Here is a 21125-nt window from a genome sequence, read left to right on the forward strand (position 1 = left end):
TAAATATTAATTTCCTTCTGTTTCAAACAGTATAGATTGTAGACAATGGTATTGGATGAGAGATACTTAAGATTACGTGAATAATATCATATGCAAAACCAGTTACGGTGAATTTTGCAAAATTATAGATTACCATGAAAGGCCATAGAGTATTTAGTACCACGCTTCAGCAAGAGATGTCGCCACTTTATCAAGAGAGTAGATGCAATTTTTAAAAAAGTATTTCTGCACAACTTTTACATAAATAATATTGAATCATTAGAGACATTGTTAATCACGATTTTCGTGTTCTTATTGTACAATAGAAATCAATAATTACAATGTGCGTTGTTCTATTACAATGCTTTAGTACAAAAATCTTAATCACTATCTATTCATTAATAATGTCAAGGAAATACAAGATATATCATAGATTTACAAATGGAATTGTTATTGCTGCAGAATAATTGAATAAGAAGTCATGAATTATTAATTTTTCATTCCTACACAGTGCTTTTAATTTGAAATGAAGTTAATCTATCATCAGCGTAAGATTGTCATCTGAACATTTTTAAACATACGTAGCACACAGTTATAAAAGAAGGTGTTAAAAACGGGATACCACATCAAGTAACTTCACATGTTAATGATTTATTAACTTATTTTCACATACAATAGTATTATGCGTGAACGATCAAACATTGTATAAACAAAATTTACAAAATAAAGTATAAGTCTTTACAGCTAAAAGCTACTAGTAGTAGTGGATCACATAGCTTCATACTTTTCCTCGGCCATGCAAATATTGCCGTCCGAGCCTATTTCATTTTTTTTGTTTACTTTATGCTCTATCTCTCGTGTGTACGTGTGTGTGGGCGTGCGTGTGTGTACGTGTCTCTGTATATGTGTGTGTGTCTATGTTCGTGTGTCTATATATATATATATAGATATATTTATTTATATTTATATATATATTTATATCTTGTATTTATACTTTTTATTTATATTCATATTTATAATCATATTTATAGTTGTTTAGATATATATAATATATGATATTATATATCTATCAATACAATATAATATAATATAATATATTATATATATACCACGAATATTATGCCAAATATTAAATAAGCTAGCTTTTCTAGTTTTTTTCGTTCTAACTCGGAATTTCATGAGGGTGATGGGGGGGGGGGACAGGGTGGCGGGTGAAGAAAATGGTGGTGTAGGACACAGAAAAATGGGCGGTGGGGGGGTGGGTGGTATCTGTGAGAGTATGCGTATGGTATATGTGTGGGTTCTTTTTTCATAATACAGACGTATATTACACTCATTTAGATTCAACGATTCTCTCTATCTTGTAAATATAAAATTATCATCTCTTATTGTAATACCACTGACAGTTGATGTAATAATTATGTATAGCTATTTTTATCTGCATCAAATATCCATATCGCACACCAAAAAGTGCATATTCGGTCGCTGTTTCCTAAATTTGTTTGACTCGGTACTTCACAGTGATCACGGTTGAATCGTTTTGTCTCTTACGGAGTTAATCAGTTTTCATTTTTGGTGCCTCTTAAAAACTATGTTCGTCCGCCGGAATTTGCATTTTTTCATATTTTTGCATCTTTCTTCCCTCTCGTCTGGTTCTCGTTCTCCCTCACTCTTGTTTCTGCTTTCTCGCGCTCTCTCATTCGCATACATGCATGTGCACTCTCTCTCTCTCTCTCTCTCTTAAACTCACTCTCTCTCGCACTCTCACTTTCTTTCTCGCACTCTTACTCTCTTTCTCGCATTCGCATTCTTACTCTCTTTCTCGCATTCGCATTCTTACTCTCTTTCTTGCATTCGCACTCTTTTTTTCTCGCATTCGCATTCTTACTCTCTTTCTCGCATACTCGCTCTCTTTCTCATACTCTCTCTCTCTTTCTCGTACTCTCTCTCTCTCTCTCTCGCTGTACATCTCGCGACAAAGAGCAAAAGTCGCCTCGCGCACAATTTCAATTTATATCTCTCTCAAAACATAACAAGCGAACGAAACGCTCCGTTAAATATAACTACATATTTTTCCCATTTCGATAAATAATAATAGTAATAAATATTTGCCGAAGAAACTCGTGCTTTCTCAGTCACACACCTCGAATAACTATCGGTACAATAGCCCTCCAGAAAGATTTCTTTTATCCCCCGTGATTACTAATCGCAGCCCTCGGCCAAACGCGTCAACTATTCATATCATCATCGTCATCATCGTCGTCTCGTTGCTGCTAAAATCCGCCGTGCTCTCCGTCGCAAAGGAAATTGAACAAACGATGCGCACAAACATGCCGACTTAACATAGGCCTCTTTACGGTTCGAGATAGCAGACAATATTATCGTGCACGCAATTCTCCGTGAAACTCGTCGACCCGTAATCCTGCAAAAAAGCAACGCTCGTCGACGGACAACCACGATGTATATATATATATATATATATATATATATTCCGGAATCGAACAATTGATTTATTCGAACGCAAACCCGCCACGCCGTTAAAAAGAGACCGATACGAATAAATAGTTTGAAAATCTGCGCACGGTTTATAATGCGCGCGCGCGAGAACGCGGGAGGCGACGCGTTGTTTTAAAACGTCGGCGTTCGCGGCGAGTCTCCTCCCGCGATTAAAAGTAAACAGGGAATCGATAAGATTAGGATTAAGGATTATAGTTCGACAGGCGTCGCTTTTCCGCGAATTCGCGGCCGGTTCTTTTCTTTTCTTCTTGTTTTTTTGTTGTTGTTGTGGTCAGGCGGCGTGCCTCGGCCCAAAGATATTCGCATAAATATTAAATAACGCGCACGTCGACGGTTATCGTACAGCAATAATTATCGTTAAGGCGTATTTATAGTTATGTACAATACGGAAAATATACAAAGGACGTCAGCGCTACATGTATATATACGTACTCTCGTTTGATTCTTGCGTACATTAGATTACTGAGGTAAGTCTTTACTGTTTCACGAATCATCATCATCTCTCGACGCATCGACGCGCCGCGGAGAAAGGAGAAAAAAAGCTTTTCCCTCCCGCCGCGTGATCGATCCACGGATCCATGGATCACACGCGAAACTCGGACGACCGGTAGAGTCGCCCCCGCGAAGGAATCGAGCGATAAAATTAATTGTCTTATCTTTAAACGGTCCCATTTTGTATACAGCGATGCCAGCCGTTTTCGCACGAGCCTCGACACCTAGAATCTTCGAAAATCGTGTGTGTTCATCTCGTTTCTGTTGTTCTGTTCGACACCGAAATGGCTCGGTTCGGAAATCGCCGTGCACATGGTGATATGTCTCTTTCGCCACACTGATTTGAAACGGAAATCTACGGAATCTAAACAACGGGCGTTGCTCGTTTCTTTTTTTTCTTTTTCTTTCTTTGCAGCAGCAGCAGCAGCAGCAGCAAAAGACCATTTTGGAAATTTTTCGCCTATAAAGTGTACGAGGAGAGACCCGTCGACACGTCCGTTCTTCTCCCGAGCTCTTTTGATTTGCTTTGATGTGTGGAGTCGTTGAATGAGAGGCGCGTGAATCGCGGAACTGAAAGCGTCCCGGAAAGCCACGGTTTATGCGAGTCACCGTCGCCGGGTTTCGCGCGTTGCTGCGAATGAAACCGTAAATAGTATAGTGGTCCTTGCATTTAGAATTTCACGTTCGATCATCCGAATGGCTATGTTGTTCCGTCGGACTCTGCGCCCCTCCCGGGATTATTCGAAACTGTCGCGGAGATCCCCGACGGGTGACTTAATTAAGTAACAAAGCTAATTATAGACAGAACCGAGGATTTCGCGGGCTCTCCCGTCTTGGCGAAACGGCGGTGCACCGAAAGTGACGTTGGTCCACTGTGCTCTTTTGATATTCGACGCGGGGTATTATGAATGACTCTTTTTATTCGGGAGATCTCCGGAAGCGTGTTCCGCGCAGCAACGGGCAGCCCGGCGGCGCGTAAATTGACGAATACAGCTCGGACCGCTTCTCCCCCCCTCCCCGAGCGAGCAACGCTACACAACGAATGGATTCGCGCGATCCTCCTCGAGAATTTATTTACTTTTGATACTTGCAAGTTCTTTTATTGTCTGTCTAGAGTGTGTGGTGTGTTTCGGACCTACTGAAAAGCTTCGTCGTTGAATACATTGCTTCCCGAGGCCCCGGTTCGGACCCGCGGGGAACAGTGAGCGATTTGTCCGGTGTGAAAACGCAAACGACGATCGATGATAAAAGCAACGTATCGATTGAGAAAGCTTTCCCCGGGATCACCAGCGATCACCCAGCGCGTGTTCGTTACATACTACTAACTTTTAAAGATTTACTCTGTAAGTTTTTCATTTTGTACATGTTTTTATGCGTGGTGCATGCAAAGGAACATTTTCTCGTGTCTCTTGGGGCTAAAGTTGTGCGACGATGGTGTTGTGTCGTTTTGAATGTTTTTCCTTCGATAAAAAAATAAGGATGAGCTACTCCTCTCTCCTGATCGTAGCGAGATCACCTGAACAAGGCGGAGCTGCATTCTCGATCTCTCGCGGATCTCCTTCGACGGTCTATACCCAGGCATGGGGCACTGGTGCGATCGGAATCGTGCTATTTCGCTTGCCACGCGACGATCGTTCGATAAGATTCCGGGCTCTGCGGGACGATCGGGGGCCGCCTCTCGCTCGCACGCACGCGCTTGCCGCTCTCTTGGAGTCACGGCGGGGTGGGGAGGGCGCGCGCGATTGGTCGTCCAGCGGAGAGGCGAGGCTTCGGGACGCCAGAGCCCCGACCTCGGACGCTTATCGAGCGGTCGCTACAAATACATCGATTCTCAGATAACTCTTGCGATTCTTGTTACAGCAGACTCGTCGCTTTTCTACCGGCGAATATCGAAATTTCTGATTGTTATCCGAGCGTTACTGTAGTTTTCTTCGCTTCTCCATCGTTTGCCTTGATTACGTTGCCGTCGCCCACGCCTGGTCTACTTATTTTTTTTTCGCGGTTTTCTGATCGTTTTTCTAAAGAAAAGTTACTTGAAGCTACCCGAAAGCCCCATATCTCGTTGAAAGTGGATCCAACGTGTGTCGATCGAAACCCGGACAAGACACCTCGCAGAGACTTCCAATTCTGAATCAATCTGGCCTGTCTTTATGTACAAAATTCCCTCGGATTCGCGTCCGCGGCATCGATACGCTATATCGTTATTTAGTTATTACTTTTCTTCTTCGTCTTCTTCCTTTTTTTAAATCTTTTTTTATCGTCTAAGGAATAACGTTTTACAAAAGTCGGTTGAACGCGGGTTCAAAAAACGCCGGCCGTGTTTAAAAAGGATCTCCCAACGTGTCGAGACTATTTAATATTCGCGATCCAACACGATGACGTCCCGGTAAAAGAATTACACCTTGTATATTTCTGTATAGCCATCTAAAAAATGATTGATTGAGAATAGTATTTCTCTGTGTAGGTACAGTGACGTTGATTCGTTCGCAAAAATATCGTTTTTAAAAACTACCTGCGCTCGGTCGGTTTCTCTCTCTCTCTCTCTCTCTCTCTCTCTCTTTCTCTCTCTCTCTCTTCTGCTTCACTCTTTTCTTCCCCGTGGCGGATACTATATCCTCGTGATGATTAAACTGCGTCGATTTCGAACGGAAACTCATGGTCGCGCGCGTGGAAACTGTGTTTTCGATAATGGGACGCCTTATTTGATATTCCTCGAGATACAAACGCCCCGGCGTCTTCTTTTCTTACACGGCTCTCGGCGCCGTGAACGTTCATGCAACACTCGAGACGCCTCGCACGGTCTCGCGATGTAAGTACGCCTTCGTTCGCTATAACTACGCTCAACAGAAACTCGTTAACAGACACTTCTACGCTCCCTTCTTTCTCGAGGAGAAGAAACTTCCCTTGATCTTTGTCCTTTGCGCAGGAGAATAGTTATTTGCCCTCGAGGAAACTGTCGGAGATTGCCATACTCAGCGCGAGGTGTGACATTAATTAATTCGGCGAATTTTTTAGGATAATGACCCGTAATCTGCAGTTTTCAAAATGACTGGCCACTTTGACAATCGTTGCTCGCATCGCTATCGGCAAATTTTCTTCCTACGAAACACGTGCCGCATTTGAAATTAACGAAACATAATTCCCTTAATTTTTGAAGATATTGTTCTGTTAATCATCTATAGTGCGCGCAGAAATAATCGATCACTTTCGCAATTGTTTCTTAGATCACGAGCTACATTTTTCCTCTATCTTTTTAGGGAGAAAAGCTAAACTTCTGAAATTAATTGACAAAAACACCCCGTTTTTTTTTAGAGATATTGTTTAGTTAATAATCTCTTCAGTAAACGTAAAACGATCGCCGATTTTGACGATCTTTTCTGGGATCACGATCTACGAGTTCTCCCTCTTTCTTCGGACCAAAACATTTCATTTTCAGTTAACAATCGTATCTTTTTTGGTTAATAATCATCGATGTATAAAGATCATTTTGACAATTATCTCTGTGATCACGGTTTAGAGTTCCTTCTATCTCTTCAGACAAAAACCAAACTTGATGAACTTTCGACGGTACTTTCTGGTGAATAATCTTCAGTGCCCAAAGAAATGCTCTACCACTTTGACAATCGTTCATTGAATCACGATCTTCAATTTTCCTCTACTTCTTCAGAAAGTAATATTTTGCATTTGAAATTAATTAGCCAAAATTCGGTAAATTTTTGAAGGTACTGTTTGCCTAATAATCTTCACTGTCGAAAGAAATGATCTACCACTTTGACAATCGTTCATTGAATCACGATCTTCAACTTTCCTCTGCTTCTTCAGGAAGTAACCTTTTTGCATTTGAAATTAATTAGCCAAAATTCGATAAATTTTTGAAGGTACTGTTTGCCTAATAATCTTCACTGTCGAAAGAAATGATCTACCACTTTGACAATCGTTCATTGAATCACGATCTTCAACTTTCCTCTGCTTCTTCAGGAAGTAACCTTTTTGCATTTGAAATGAATTAACCAAAATTCGTTGAATTTTTGAAGGCACTGTTTGCTCGATAATCTTCACTGTCCAAAGAAATGACCGGCAACTTCAACGATCTGGGATCTCGATCAACTCGCGACGATTTCCAACGTCGAAGCAGTTTCATCGGAGAACAAATAACGATAACTCCTGCGCGCAATCGTCCCGTGTAATTTACCACGGGGATCTCTAGATCGGACCTCTAAGAAGCTTCTCCCCTCTCGTCCCCCAAAGCAAGCGCAATTTTCGTGCACCGGTGTCCTGCACGCAACGACAATGCAACAATTTCGTTTCAGAAACGCGTCAAGTAAACATTTTCAAAATCTTCTCAACAAATGAAGAATCTAACCGACTCGAACTCCGCCTGCCTCTCGACCGTTAAATACGCTTACCAGTGGATGATTAAATTCAGCGGGGGAGTCGAGCTCTGTCTCGAACACCGAATAGGAAAAATGGTTTCCGCTCTAACTGTACAGGCTACGTAGCAGATGAATTGGAGTAATTAATGTGTTTATCGTACACCGAGGAATGTCTTCTTTCCGCGAATCGAAAATCCTCCTCCCGATTTAACGTCTCTCTCTCATCCTCCGCCGATCGAGACCGTCTACCGCTACGAAAATCTGCTTTTCACGCTGGTTAATTTTCGTTGACTTTTATGTACAGGAGAAATGAATGTACACGAACCGTTCGATAGAATAAACTCGCCATCGCTCTAACAATCGTCTCCGAAATAATCGTTCCGCTACGTCTAATACTGGAAGTGCCTTTTTGGTTGGCTCTCGCGGCGAGCAGAGCCTCGTTTCTGCGCCGCTTCTCGCACCTGACGCGCGCCCCTGACACAGCTAATTTTTATAAAAATTCCCGCGAGTTCACGTCGGGTAAGACGCGCGGCGATCGGTCGGTAGCGAAAAGAAGGCGGAACGACCGTTCGATCTCGGATCACAGATGCTACGAACGCAAGGTGTTCGTCCGCGGAGCCGCGGCTCCGACACCTGTTCTCGACGCGCGTCGATCGCAAGGTTGGACGTCGCCTAGGTAGACAGGCTTCGGGGTCATCGACACTGCTTCTGCTCCGTGGTGACAGGGTTCAAGGTCCCCGCGGGCTTCTTCGACGACTTCTTGCCCTCGGACCTCGAACCGCCGCCGCTGTCGGGACCCTTCAGCATCCTGCAGGACTTGCTGCCGCCGGTCTTCTTGTCCTTGCTCGACTCTGGCACCTTGTCCAGCTCGGTCATTGCCTCCTGTATGGCATTTTCCAGCTGCATATTCAATTTACGACTTCTAGAAGAAGAAACCGGGGACACGAGAAAATCGTGGCGTTAGTCGACAGGAAGATCCAGAGGGGGGAAACGGTCTTAGCGGGTTACGGCGAAGCTGTGATACATCTAGGATGCGATACGCAACTACTTGGCTAACCAGTTAGGGTCAAGGAACGTCGGCACTGAATCGGTTTTGTGCTTGTTCGAGAATCCCGCCGTTTTCGGGAGACACGGAAACGTTTCTGGACTGTTCAGTTGTTGAGTGGATTGCGGTAATTTCTCCCTAATTGCGCACAAAAATGGACAATTTCGGAAGAGAGCCTTGTGGCTCGTTTTTATAGTTACCGATTGTCAACAACTATAAAAATGAGACGCGAGACTCGAATAATCATGTCTCCTCTTTCCAAATTGTCCGTTTTTGTGCGCAATCTGAACGCGAATTAGGGAGGAATTACTGTATTTGGTTAGGCTGTGGTAGTGAGATTGATGGGGTTTTAATCGTCATCTGTCTCTGCTTGATCGGAGTTTAACACTGGAAGTACCGAATTAGTCGGAATCTCCTGGTTTTTTCTTTTACAGTTTTTGATATGATAACAATCTTTTTGAGAGAGATTTCTTGAAAATTTTTTTTATTAATGTATGCGCAGATTGTGCACTTCAAATTAATCTTTCTGTAGATTATAATCACCTTTTTGCACTTTATTGATTCTTTTATAGATCGTATTCATCTTTTTTGTGAATAGAATTAATCCATTCCAAAGAATTAAGTCAAAATTGATCGTTTTTTATATACAATTTTTAAAAATATGAATTTGTACAGTTGCTACAAAATAATTCATCTTCATTAATCTTCAACAATTATTTATAAAGTGTTACTGATTATCGAAAATATGTCTTCTCGCAAATAAAATTCATCCTTTTGCAAATGAAATTCATCCTCTTACAAATTAAATTCACAAATTCGCAATTACTTGTAATAAAATTCATATCGCATTGCAAAATTGAATGAAGTTTTATAAAAAATCATTGAAGATCAATGAAGATTAATGAAAGTTAATGAAAATTAATAATGTCTAATGTTTTTACATGATTTTATACCGAGTCTTAGGATTAATTTGATATGCAAAGTTCGAATAAAACTGAGAAAGGGATAATTAAATTTGCGAAAGTATAAATGAAACCTGCAAACGTGGCCATTTGGTTTGCAAAAATCTGAATATCATTTACGCAAGAACTAATTTAAAGTGTAAAAAGGAGAACACGATTTACAAAAGAACAATATTTAGTGCAAAAACTGTATTATAAATAAAAATCGTTCCAAGTTTATATAAATCTTGTCGTTGTTATAAAACTGTATAAATCAATAGCATTTATAATTTAGTTATTTATTATCTAGTATTAATATTTATTAGCTAGTATATTAATATTGCAATTAAGCTAATTTAAACAAGTCCCTTTAAACCCCAAACTAACACAATTTTTCACTCCTGAAGAAGGAATTCATTCAATTGAAATTTCTTTCTTTTCAGTAATATTTTGATTTAAAAAAAGAGAACAGACGAGGATTAATAAGGTTACGGTTTCATTTTGAATTTGTTGGAAATAATACAGGAGATACGTGTCCCGATTTTTCGATATTGCATGAGTTATTGCAAAAAAAATGTATACTTGCATAACAATGTGCAGTCATTGTAGGTAATCTGCATTGAGTCATTGTCGAATCTCTTAAACGTTCCTTGATCGATTGCACACAACCGGAAGTTCCAATGTACAGCATAAAATTCTCATTTTTGTCATTGATTAATCTTTGAAAATCTTATTTTTCAGGGAAAACACCAATTCATTCCAATAATAGTCGCGTAGAACTAATATGGAAATTGATTATTTATTGATTATTTATCCTTATCAATTTCGGTGCATTATAATTTTTAAAATAATGGAACGAATAATTAGCAAATGCATTTGTTGTTCAATCGGTCGACTATAAAAAAAGGACAATTTTGATCATTTCTTGGTCCACACTTGTGTACATTGATCCGCATCGAACGATTATTTAGCCGATGCCCATGAAATTCCATGTTGTAATACTTTCTACGAATATTATACTACGAAGAACATATATATGTTACTAAAGACAGAATAATAGCTCTATATAAAAACAGCAATACTAAGCAGAATAAAAGAATTGCGCATATCTAATATAGAGTGTAAGATTAAAACGCGCCCGAGACGCGCAACTGCGATTATAGAATTAGGATAAAAGCGTCTTTCAATAAAAGGCTTCCGGAAGAATTGTTTGGAAAAAAGCATTGTTGGAAAAGTCGAAATTGCTCGCAGGATCGACAAAATCGCAGCTACGCGAGGCGTTTCTTAAATGTAACAGAGACTCGATATCATTGGCTGCTGGTTTGTTACCAAATGCTGTACAAAACTGATTCATACGAAGAGAACTGATTTGATCATCCTGAATCAAATTTTTGTAAAACATTTATCAATTTCAGTTTTCTCGAGTTTTTGGAAAAACTTACGGCCGGTGGACAAGCGACAGTAAAATGCGAAATAAATTCATATTTTTAATAGTGTATCACGCATTCACGTGTCTAGCTTAATCGCTATGACCTTATGAACTTAAATCTGTTTTTTTTTTATTACTTTCAATTACAACCCTTTCGCTGTGACTATAATTTATGCAATACAATTAGACTGTTCACGTAATTTTTACATCAATGTTTTTAATTCTCTTCTATAATTGAATCGAAGTCTATGCAAACTAGTGATGTGTGTGTGTTAAATTTAATAATAAATAAATTTATTTTTCTCTAATAACAAATTCAATCAGAAGCAGACGCATACTTTTTTATTAAACTGATCTAATCGATGCGTAAATAGTCTAGTTATCAGAAAATTGCAAATATTTATGCATTCTTAGTAGACACTGAAAACTTGTAAATATAGTAACCAAATGATTATTTCAAATAATTATGAAATAAAATAACATGTTATTTGAAATAATGTTTCAGATAATGTTATTTCAGATAGGATCAAAGGCATGAATGTACTATGAGATAAAATAACACGTTGCTCGAAATGATATTTCAAATAACGTCATTTCAAATGTGTCCAGTTCTGCCTAATATACATATAGCGAAAGGGTCAACTGTCAAGGTCTACCACACCAAATTCAGATGTTCGTAATTAGCTGCTAATTACTATCGCTTGTCCCAAAGTGCGTATCACCCCTAGGTGGCACACAGTGGGGTGAAATGACGAAGTTGTGTCAAAATCAAAGAACTTTTGATAGGAATGAGATAGAGCGATGGTTTTAAAGCCGAAATGTCGAATAAGGGAAAAATACAGACGATGTAGTGTGAACATTTTTTAACCTTGAACATTAAAGTTAAACTTGAAATATCCTAAACCGTGATTTTCACCATGTAAAGTTAGACTTTTTAGGACGTGTTATATTGTACATCGTTTTCCGTAGATTTTGACACGCTGATTGCAAATGCCGTCGCAAAATTTATCTACCGGTTCAGGATTTCAAAAAGAAAAAAAACACAGTGGGTTATCAAATCATTTCAACGAGAAAATCACGATTTCGTTTTTTTACTTGAATCTGTTTTTTTTTTCAAAATCCTGAAGTGGTAGATCAATTTTGCGACCGGATTCGAAATCAATGTGTGAAAATTTACGGGAAATGATGTATATAATATAATATAATGTATAATTATAATATATATAATATAATATAATGTATAATTATAATATATATAATATAATATAATGTATATAATATAATGATGTATAAATATAATATGCCACAAAAAAGTCTAATTGTACACGCTGCTGGATAAATCACAATTTAGAACATTTCAAGTTCAACTTAAATTATCAAGGTTAAAAAATGTCCATATTACATTCTCTCTATTTTTCCCTTATTTCGCAACATCGCAGCTTTAACGTTAAAAAATAAACCAGCATCGCTTTATCCGATTTCTATGAGAAGTTCTTCGATTTTGACAGATCTTCGTTGTTTCACCGCACTGCGCGGCATCGAGAACTCGTGTTCGTCAGGTTAATCCGGGAATCGAGGTGGTGCGACTCACTTCCTAAACTTTTTTCGCGCACGGTGGTGCGCTTCGAGGCCTTCGGAGAGGGACTTGAGAGCCTTGACCTCGACCTGGCTCCGACCGCCCCCGCCCCCGTACCAACGGACACAGACTGTCATAGACCCCGGGGGGCCTAAAGACTCGACCTTGCCCGGCCACGCCGGACTTCCTCTTGCGGCGCCCCACACTAGCTCACCCACTTCCAGTTTCCTCTGGCTCTTCTCCTCTGATTTCGCCTTGGTTACTAAACGGTCCAAACAACACACCAGATTTTCTTTCGATTTCATCGAACTCGTTTACTAAGGCCCGAAACGTGGCTTTGCTCAGCGTGAACTCGAACGGGCTCGCGAGATCGTGCTGTCGAACTCGAATCTTATCTGTCTTACGAATTTTGTGTTCGTTACGCGATGATGTCGTGCTTGCAATGGTACAATGTTCTCTTCGACTGTGTTTTATAATTTGACTGCGGATTTACTATTATCGACAAAAGTTAAGAAACACAGACGCATATTACTGGGTGTAATGAACCTTCTTAACGTAGCACAAGAAGTTGTATTGTGTCAACGAAAATGTTAATTTCATATTCTTATGAGTTTTTAATTTCTCAATTTTATTTTCATTTTCGTATTTTCTCTTTTCATTTTCATTTTTGTATTTTTTCTTTTCATTTTATTTTTATTTCATTTCTTTATTTTCTACCTTTATTTTATGTTTGTATTTTCATTTTATTTTTGTATTCTCCTAAGTTTCATTATTTTTTCATTTGCCGAATGCACTAAGTAAAACAGTATTGCAACATAAAGAACGTGTTATTTAGTTTTGCAGCATGTATTTAGCTTTGCTATAATATGTACTTTTAATTTGACGAATATTTATTAAAATTTCAAATGTAAACGATATGTAAAGTCTCTTAACTTTTGTCGGTAAGCGTATGTGCAAAATTGTCTGCAATAATTGTGAAAAACAAGAGCTTGAATGGAAATATATTACTTCTGTTAATAGTTTTAATAATCTGAAAATGATGCGACAGTATCTGTAAAATGTTTCTATTGTTTCTGTATTTCAAGTAACTACTTTTATTGTAAATGCATAAAATTCACAGTCTACCTACAATTTTTCGTAATGGCACAATTATGTTCTATAATGGTACACTGTTTTTTGGATCACATATGTTACATTGAGATCTTTTCGTCGCTGAACTTACCATTCTTAGTCAAATAATAGATTTCATATTTATTGTTTGACAATTATTGCAGCAGTAAAGAAAAGGTTTTACTAAATTCTTCTTTTATAATACAAAATAGACCAATGTGAGCTTAATGCACAACTCATAGTCAATTAGTACCAGTAGTAACATTGCAAGTATGTTTCTTCTCCGACATATAAACTAGATTAACTATAAAATCGTTTAATTTAATATTCTCTCTGTATTTAAGTTTGACATTTAAACTTTGCAATCAGAAATTTCAGTCAATTTGCAAGATCTGTTGAACTTGATGACAGAAAGTGTCACTTTCCTTTTGAATCGCTATAACAATTGTGTCAGGCAACTCGATTTTAATCAGAAAGATTTAATTGTGCATTCATTTACGACACGATCCCACGAGTCTCCGCCAGCTATGAAATTGTGTGTTAACTTTGGCCAATAGGTGCAACGCATAACAACGAAATGCTGTATGCTGTTGGTGCGTGCTTTACGAATGGAACGGTCCTTAAAACAGTTCTATTCATGGTTTAACTACTTCCCCTCGCAATAAGTATTCGATCGAATAAATTAAGCAATTAGACAGACAACTATAACAATATTGATTCCAAATCGAATCAGTTCCTCGACAAAATTTCTCGTTGCGTCTTTCTTCATTCAAGATTGAACTAAAAATGCCGCAATTCTTAATCACAATTCTCAAAAATATTTCACATTAGAGTATCGTACGTTATTATTACATTGCGGAATTTCATGCAAAATATGATCTAAATTGATTGTAAGAGACTTAAGTCAGATAAAAATATCTTGCCTCTTTTTTTATTAACACGTTCCGCGCCACGTGTACCATCGATGGTACACGCTTGCATGTTTACTTAGTGAACTGAACAAATTGTTTACAAGAAATTTAGAACCGAAGAATCAATTTCCACCGCAAGAATGGGCGTTGATAAGTTTTTGTTACTTTGTTATGTGTACGAGAATTAATAATTGCACGTAATACATCAAGTTTTAGTAAAATATCAAAGTGTGAAGATTCGAGTAAAAAAAGCTCGGCACGGAACGTGTTAATAATTGCAAGAAATTTCCGATGACTTTACAATGTCGTTTCTGACATAATCGTTTTTATACAAATTGCATAAAATCCGCAATTGTTAGATATTCGATAAAAACAAAAGAAGACTTCATCGTTAAACAATTCTCTAATTTGTTCGACACACAGAATGTCACAAAACAAATATTACTATCCAAAATTTCGACAGATAATGAATCAGACCTGAAGAACATAGTGTACTCAAGCGAAGCTTTCTTAACGCGACTGTTAAAAAATGGCGCGCGTTACAGCATACAAAAATATTCCAAAAAGAACGTTCTATGTTCTGGATCTTGCTCTTCTGTTCAGTGGTTGCAAATCTTGTGCAACCTTTTACCACGACACGTCTCTTCGAGAAGTTTCGATCGAACACTTAGCAGCAGGGTCTCGTCACCTTGTGACCGAACACCGTACGTTCTCCAACTGTGCTTCTTGCTCGCGCGTGTGCTCGTTAAATAAATGATTAGTAGCATCATTCAAATGGTGGTAGGCGAGATCAGTGGCAAAATGAAATATCGGATGAGTCGAGCACATGCAATGCCTCCGGTTGTTTCTTTCTTTCTTTCTTTTTTTCGAGCCCCGTCGATTTCTCGCGGCGCGATCGCGCGAAATAAATAAATTCGATTTCCGTCGGTTTCCCGGCGATATAAATATACACACGTAGAACACGGTCGTAAACGACGGGGATCATAATTTCACGTCGCTTCGACGGATTCGCGTGGTAACCGCGAGGGACGTAAATTCCGGACACTCGTTTCGAACCGCGAAATTACGGGACGGCAATAAAGTCGCAGATTTACGCGACAAATTATCGCGCGACTCGAGTCGTGCCGGGTTCGCCGCACCCAGGACGAGAGGAACAACGATCCCTCCCCAAGATTATGCACATGCGACACGGTGAGGGGGGGAAAAACGTGTGAGGGTGATCATATGTACAAGAAATGCCGCGTTAAGGGAGGAGCTCGCGAGTAAACCGTGAAAATTATCCTTGTTTTCGACAATTCTTTTTTTTAGTACGTAATACATCGATGAAAATTTTCGACATTTCCGACAAACGTTCTTTGACATTTCAAGATACGTATGTTTTTCTTTCGTTATGTTTTTTATCGGCGTTTACTGGATTAATAAATCTCGTTCTCCACGAATCCTTTGTTGATCTGGTGCAGTCCAGCATCTTTTTTCTTTGATCCAAAACAAAATAAAAGACTGAGTTCTTTTCATAATAAAATTACGCATCTCGTGAACCTAAATCCTATTCAGAAAAATTAAAGAAGTATGCCGATACGCGGCTCTGAAAATGAAGGAGCGATTTTTGCGTAACATTTTTATTTTAATTATGCGGTAAACGTAGTTTCAATAATTAATATGACGTTCCTGCTTAGTTCTACATTGAAAAAGACTCCGTTTTATACTTTGCTCTAGATCGAAGGAAAAAAATGCTAGACTGCACGTCGATCAACAGCATCGACCGGAAGAACAAGATTGATTATTTCAGTAAACGTCGATAAAATGTAACGTAAACAAAATCTATATATCTCGAAATGCCAAAGAATATGTATGAAAAGATTATGTTACGAAAGGTTATTTCATCAATGTTTCACGATCCAAAAAAAAATCGCCGAAAATTATACTTATTTTGACGGTTTACTGGAGGCTCCCCCGTTAAATAAACCGGTGAGCCACACCCGCGCCGAAAATGATCGGATGATGACTTTGCGAAGCCCCCTCTCTCACTCTCGCACTCGTTCTCTCAATGACAACTGCGTGTGTGTGGACGATGAGATTAACAAACCTGACAGCCAATTAGTAGAAAAAAAAAACAAAAACGCAACAAATCCTCCCTGGGAATTATTTGCCATTTGCGATTATGTGTGTCGTTAACGGCGCCGTTACTGCTGCGTAACAAGCATCGAGTCTCCTCTTTTGGTTCACTCAACGGAAAACGTTTAGAATGGTTACTGACATCACTTACCTGCCTCGAGCACCTCGTCGAAAATAGCTAGTAATAGGTCTTCGACACGGTGTCTCGTTTTTTTTTCTTTTCTTTTTCTTTTCGTTTCTAGCGCGAGAGCAATCATAGCGATCGTACGACTATTCTCTGATTCAGTCGAGAGTTCTTTTGGTTGCCGAGAAAGAGGAACTCTTTGAGAATGTGAGATACAGCGGATCAGAGGCATTTGTACATTCAGATTTTCCAGGATAATCTTAGATAAAGGAGTAGCATTTTATAATTTACAGATTGAGAAACAATTTAGCGACATTGCAAATATCAATGTAACATTAACCGATAAACCTTTAATGGTTATAACTGAGTCGTTTTTTTTTAACTTTTCGTATAAATCCATTTTAATCGTAAGACTGCTTTCCTTGGCATTTCAACGGTAAATTTTTTAAATGTTTCTGAACGATTTTCCTGTGCACTGAAATATTACAAACTTTAGACTGTATTAATTGATTACAGTATATCTTAATTCACTACACTCTGTCTTAATTTGATACAGTTTGTATTAATTGAATACGATCTGTCTTAATCTAATACAGCCTGCATTGATTTATTACAGTCTGTATTAATCTAATACAGCATATAAAAAGAAACAAATTATTTTCCTGTCTAATAAAATATCAAAAACGTTGGACCACGTGAACTTAATGCAGTCTGAATATTAATTGACTACTCCCTTATGTAAAGTGACAATGAAAGAGCTGAATGTAAAAGTATCTTGGCGACTCATTCTAGACACTCGAGAGTTGCTTTTCAAACGTACGTTCTACTCTTTCAATCTCTGGGCACATTGTACCATCCGAAAGTGTTTCGAAACTGAACGTACGCGCAGAAATCCTCGGTTTTACGTAACTCCGCGTCATGTAAAAAGCATAAACCAAAGCAATCGGCATGCAGCAAGCAGTATAATACGCAACCGTGTGCCAGTTTTCTGTACATGCAGCAAATGAAAACAAAGAATAACCATGCAGACGCACGCGAACTTAAATTAACGAGCTGACGTACATGCTTCGACAATTTACGGAAACAATAGGGGAATTAGTGAATAGCAACGTGTTTCCCTCGAGTATTGCTATTCTAACGATCTGTGCTAGAGCCAGAAGCACTCTTAATGACGACATTCCATACGTACCAAACGGTGACCAGCAGCAATGCGAGATTTTTCGTGAATTCTCTGGTATGAAAGCTGATGTGCTTTTTCTTTCTGTCTCGCATTGCTTTTGGTCCGAGATACATTAACACGACAATTTGAATTGGATGCAGTTCCCAAATAGTTCGAATAGTGATTGGTTTATCTATAGTAAGCGATTCTGTGAATTTTGTTCGGTAGTATTCGTTTCTGTCGTTTGACGTCTAGAGCTACTTATGCGACTAATGCACGTTAAACGTCTAAGAATACCATACAATACTGACCATCTTGGTCTTCATGCAGGGTAGAATGCATGGAATGGATGGAGTCCAGTTTTCGTTTGATTCCGCGGCCGAGGGCATGTTCCCTGCCCTCGCACCTCACTGTGCTCACCACACCTTCCGTCTGCTTCAACGTCTCTGTCGTATAGATCTGTCAAATACAACTCGATCAACTCAGGCACAAGCCTACCAGTCGCATGCTAATATTCAATTCAATCTAATACGACCGCCAAATCGTTTCTCCGTCGATTTACAAAAACCCCTCTCTCTTTTCCTCCAACGAGATCCTCATCGTTCTTTCGACCCTGCGTGAGGACACTCGAGCAATCGGTGCCCCAAACATAATTAAATTTATACAACTTCGAAATTTTCTGTTCATAGAAATTTTGGCTCAACTTTAAAACAATTTGTTTGTAAAATTTTACGTGTAGAACTAACTCTATCTGTTTGAAACAATTTTACGTGCGAAACTAATTTGGATTTGTTTGAGACGATATAATGTGTTCTTTCACTGAATTACAATTTGAGCTCCGTTACAGTGTTTATGTACGGTCAATCGAATCTACATGCACCTTCGCAAGAACTTAGTAATGACAACATCTCAATTGCAACCATTTGGCAATGGCAATGATTTAAGCATGACAGTTAAACTGTATTTCACTGATCCATTGTTGACGTAAAAAATCCGCGGTCTATTTATGATAATGACAATACTGAATTTATTTAAACTTCGTACAATTTCTATTGTAACATATGCTCGAATAAAGAAGCGAATCTAAAAATTTCCTTTAAAAGCATTTTTATCATTCAACAGAAAAACATCAGAAAGCAGTCAGTTATTAATTTACAAATTTTCTAGCATTTAAAAAAACTGTACATGCCATAAATGCATAGAGATCTGCAGTTTATTAATGACAATGATCTTGAATGTTTTCCTACTTCAAATTTCAATTTCAAGTCAAAGAAAAGAGATCCTAGGAAATGATATGCACATTTAACTTTCAATAGCATGTTGTTTGAAGATTGAAACTGAGAAAAAATTCATTTTGTTAACCAGGATATTTCCTGCAATAGAAACAGAAGATATGCAATAATAATTTTCTATGATGTATAGCTTTTTTAACAATCTCTACTGAAATAGATAATTATATAAATATATAATATATGTAATATAAAATATTATATATATATATATATAAATTATATATATAATATATATATATATATATATATATATATATATATATATGTAAATAAATAATCTATAAATAATCTGCAATAATTGAATGGAAGAGAAATCTTGTGCTACTCTACCAATTAAAAAAATTGGAAACTAACAAGGTGTATGTAGACTTTCCTCTGACTGACCGTTATAAAGCCTGATAGTTCCATCAAGCCTATATAAAGATAATGATCATTGTTCGAGGCAGTACCACAAAGCCGATGTTCCTCACGCAACCGATAGTCGAGCCGACATTGTTCACGATCAAATCGTCATTCTTCGCGGCATGCAAAACGAGAAGTGGTACCAAGATAGACGAAATCCAAACTCTGATTACGCATGCTCATCTCAAGGTATTCTTTTGCCAATCGTTTAGGAATAATGTAATACCAGACGACTTTCAAACAGAAAGATATATTGCTTAGCAAAAATTTATTTAGTCCTCTGTTTGCCATATTATAAAGAATCATGATGATTTTTCTATACGATTATGTTTTTTGTTTTTTTTTCTTTTTTTGTTCTTTTCGTTTCTTCGTTAGCATCTCGTTTTCAACACACGGACGAGCATACATGTTACATTATTGCAATGTACATTTTAAATAATAACGCTAGAAGGAGTACCGCGAGACCCCCACAAAACTTGTTCAGCAAGCGAAAGAGTCGATAACGTTAAATACAAACTAATTACAAACTTAATAATATTTGTATATTCGATTAAAAACGCGTTGCGTATGTGATTTGCCCACGGCGGGCCTTTGTAATGCCACTCAAAAGTCGAGAAATTTAAAATGTACAAGATGAACGAATCAATTAAATCGAACCCGTAACGAAAAAAGAGAGATATTACGTCTAATCATCCGACGACGAGTCGGTCTCCTCGCCGTCGTCGACCTCTTGCGCATACACGAACGGATTGTAAATGTATGGGTTTATATAGGCCTGTTTACTGGGCGAGTAATTAACGACAGCAATGCCATTAGGATCAGACCTATAATTGTACAAGTGTGGATAGAGGCCGGGTGGCGTGGCGATGCCGACGCTTACAAATTTTTGATAGTTATCGTTCTCGGGACAGTAAGAGACGCCGACGGTTTGCTCGTCCAGCGACTTATCTTCCGAAGTGTGCGCGTTGTTGACGTCTTGGTCTACGATATGCTGTACGACCTGCGAGTCAATTTGGCCCGGGTCGACGCAACGCTTGTCGTCGAATTTCGTCTGAGGTAGCATGGTATAATGCGCGTGGTCTGGCACTAAAGTTTGCTGTCGATAAACGTTCGCGTTGGGAACGTATTGCTGGCTATGATAAAGGATCGGCTGATAGTGGCCGTGACCTACAACCGGCAACGCGCTGACGTCCATCTCTGTGTAAGAGACATCCGTCACGTCTTTCTGACTGACGGTCAGCTGATCTTCCACCACGGGGGAGTGCTCCATTGTGTCTGAATATATGGAATGATTTGGTGATGATGTGTCCATATGCTCCTGTGAGTCAGCGTATGTGTTTTCAGGGTGTGTCGTATCGGCTGGCTGGTGCATGTCTGTTAGAGTTAGATGACGGTTGACCTGTTCTACATGGGTACCAACCTGGATCCCAGTAGTCACCGTCGACTCCACGTATGTCTTCCCGTGGAGACCCGGTTGGCTAAGCGTTATTTCCTTCGTAGTGATACCCTGAATCCTCCAGTCTTCAGACGCCACCGGCACGTCCCCCGAGTCCGGTTCGCTGCTCGACACGCAATGAACCATCGGCTGCAAACAGACATCAATGCTCAAAGTAATATTACAAGATCCCTTCGTTACAAAGAAGCACCTTCAAAGTGCAGC

At 38.8% G+C, this 21125-nt stretch overlaps 1 protein-coding gene across 3 annotated transcripts in view; it reads right to left on the reverse strand.

Moving 5' to 3' along the window:
- Positions 1–610: 610 nt before the first annotated feature.
- Positions 611–21125, reverse strand: part of LOC117220633 (uncharacterized) — a 550762-nt gene continuing 530247 nt past the window's right edge. Inside the window, exons 6-9 of one of the 3 annotated variants that reach the window (XM_033470805.2) lie at positions 20886–21050; positions 18083–18230; positions 12368–12614; positions 611–8283 (exon numbers count right to left, since the gene is read on the reverse strand). In XM_033470805.2, coding sequence (XP_033326696.2) covers positions 8055–8283; positions 12368–12614; positions 18083–18230; positions 20886–21050 — 789 coding nt within the window. In that variant the 3' untranslated portion in view covers positions 611–8054. Of the gene's footprint in view, positions 8284–12367; positions 12615–18082; positions 18231–19716; positions 21051–21125 lie in introns of those variants that run through there. The other 2 variants (XM_076518731.1, XM_033470804.2) reach the window with 2 other exon arrangements.

The sequence above is a fragment of the Megalopta genalis genome, chromosome 2 (genome assembly GCF_051020955.1).
Source record: "Megalopta genalis isolate 19385.01 chromosome 2, iyMegGena1_principal, whole genome shotgun sequence".
NCBI lineage: Eukaryota > Metazoa > Arthropoda > Insecta > Hymenoptera > Halictidae > Megalopta > Megalopta genalis.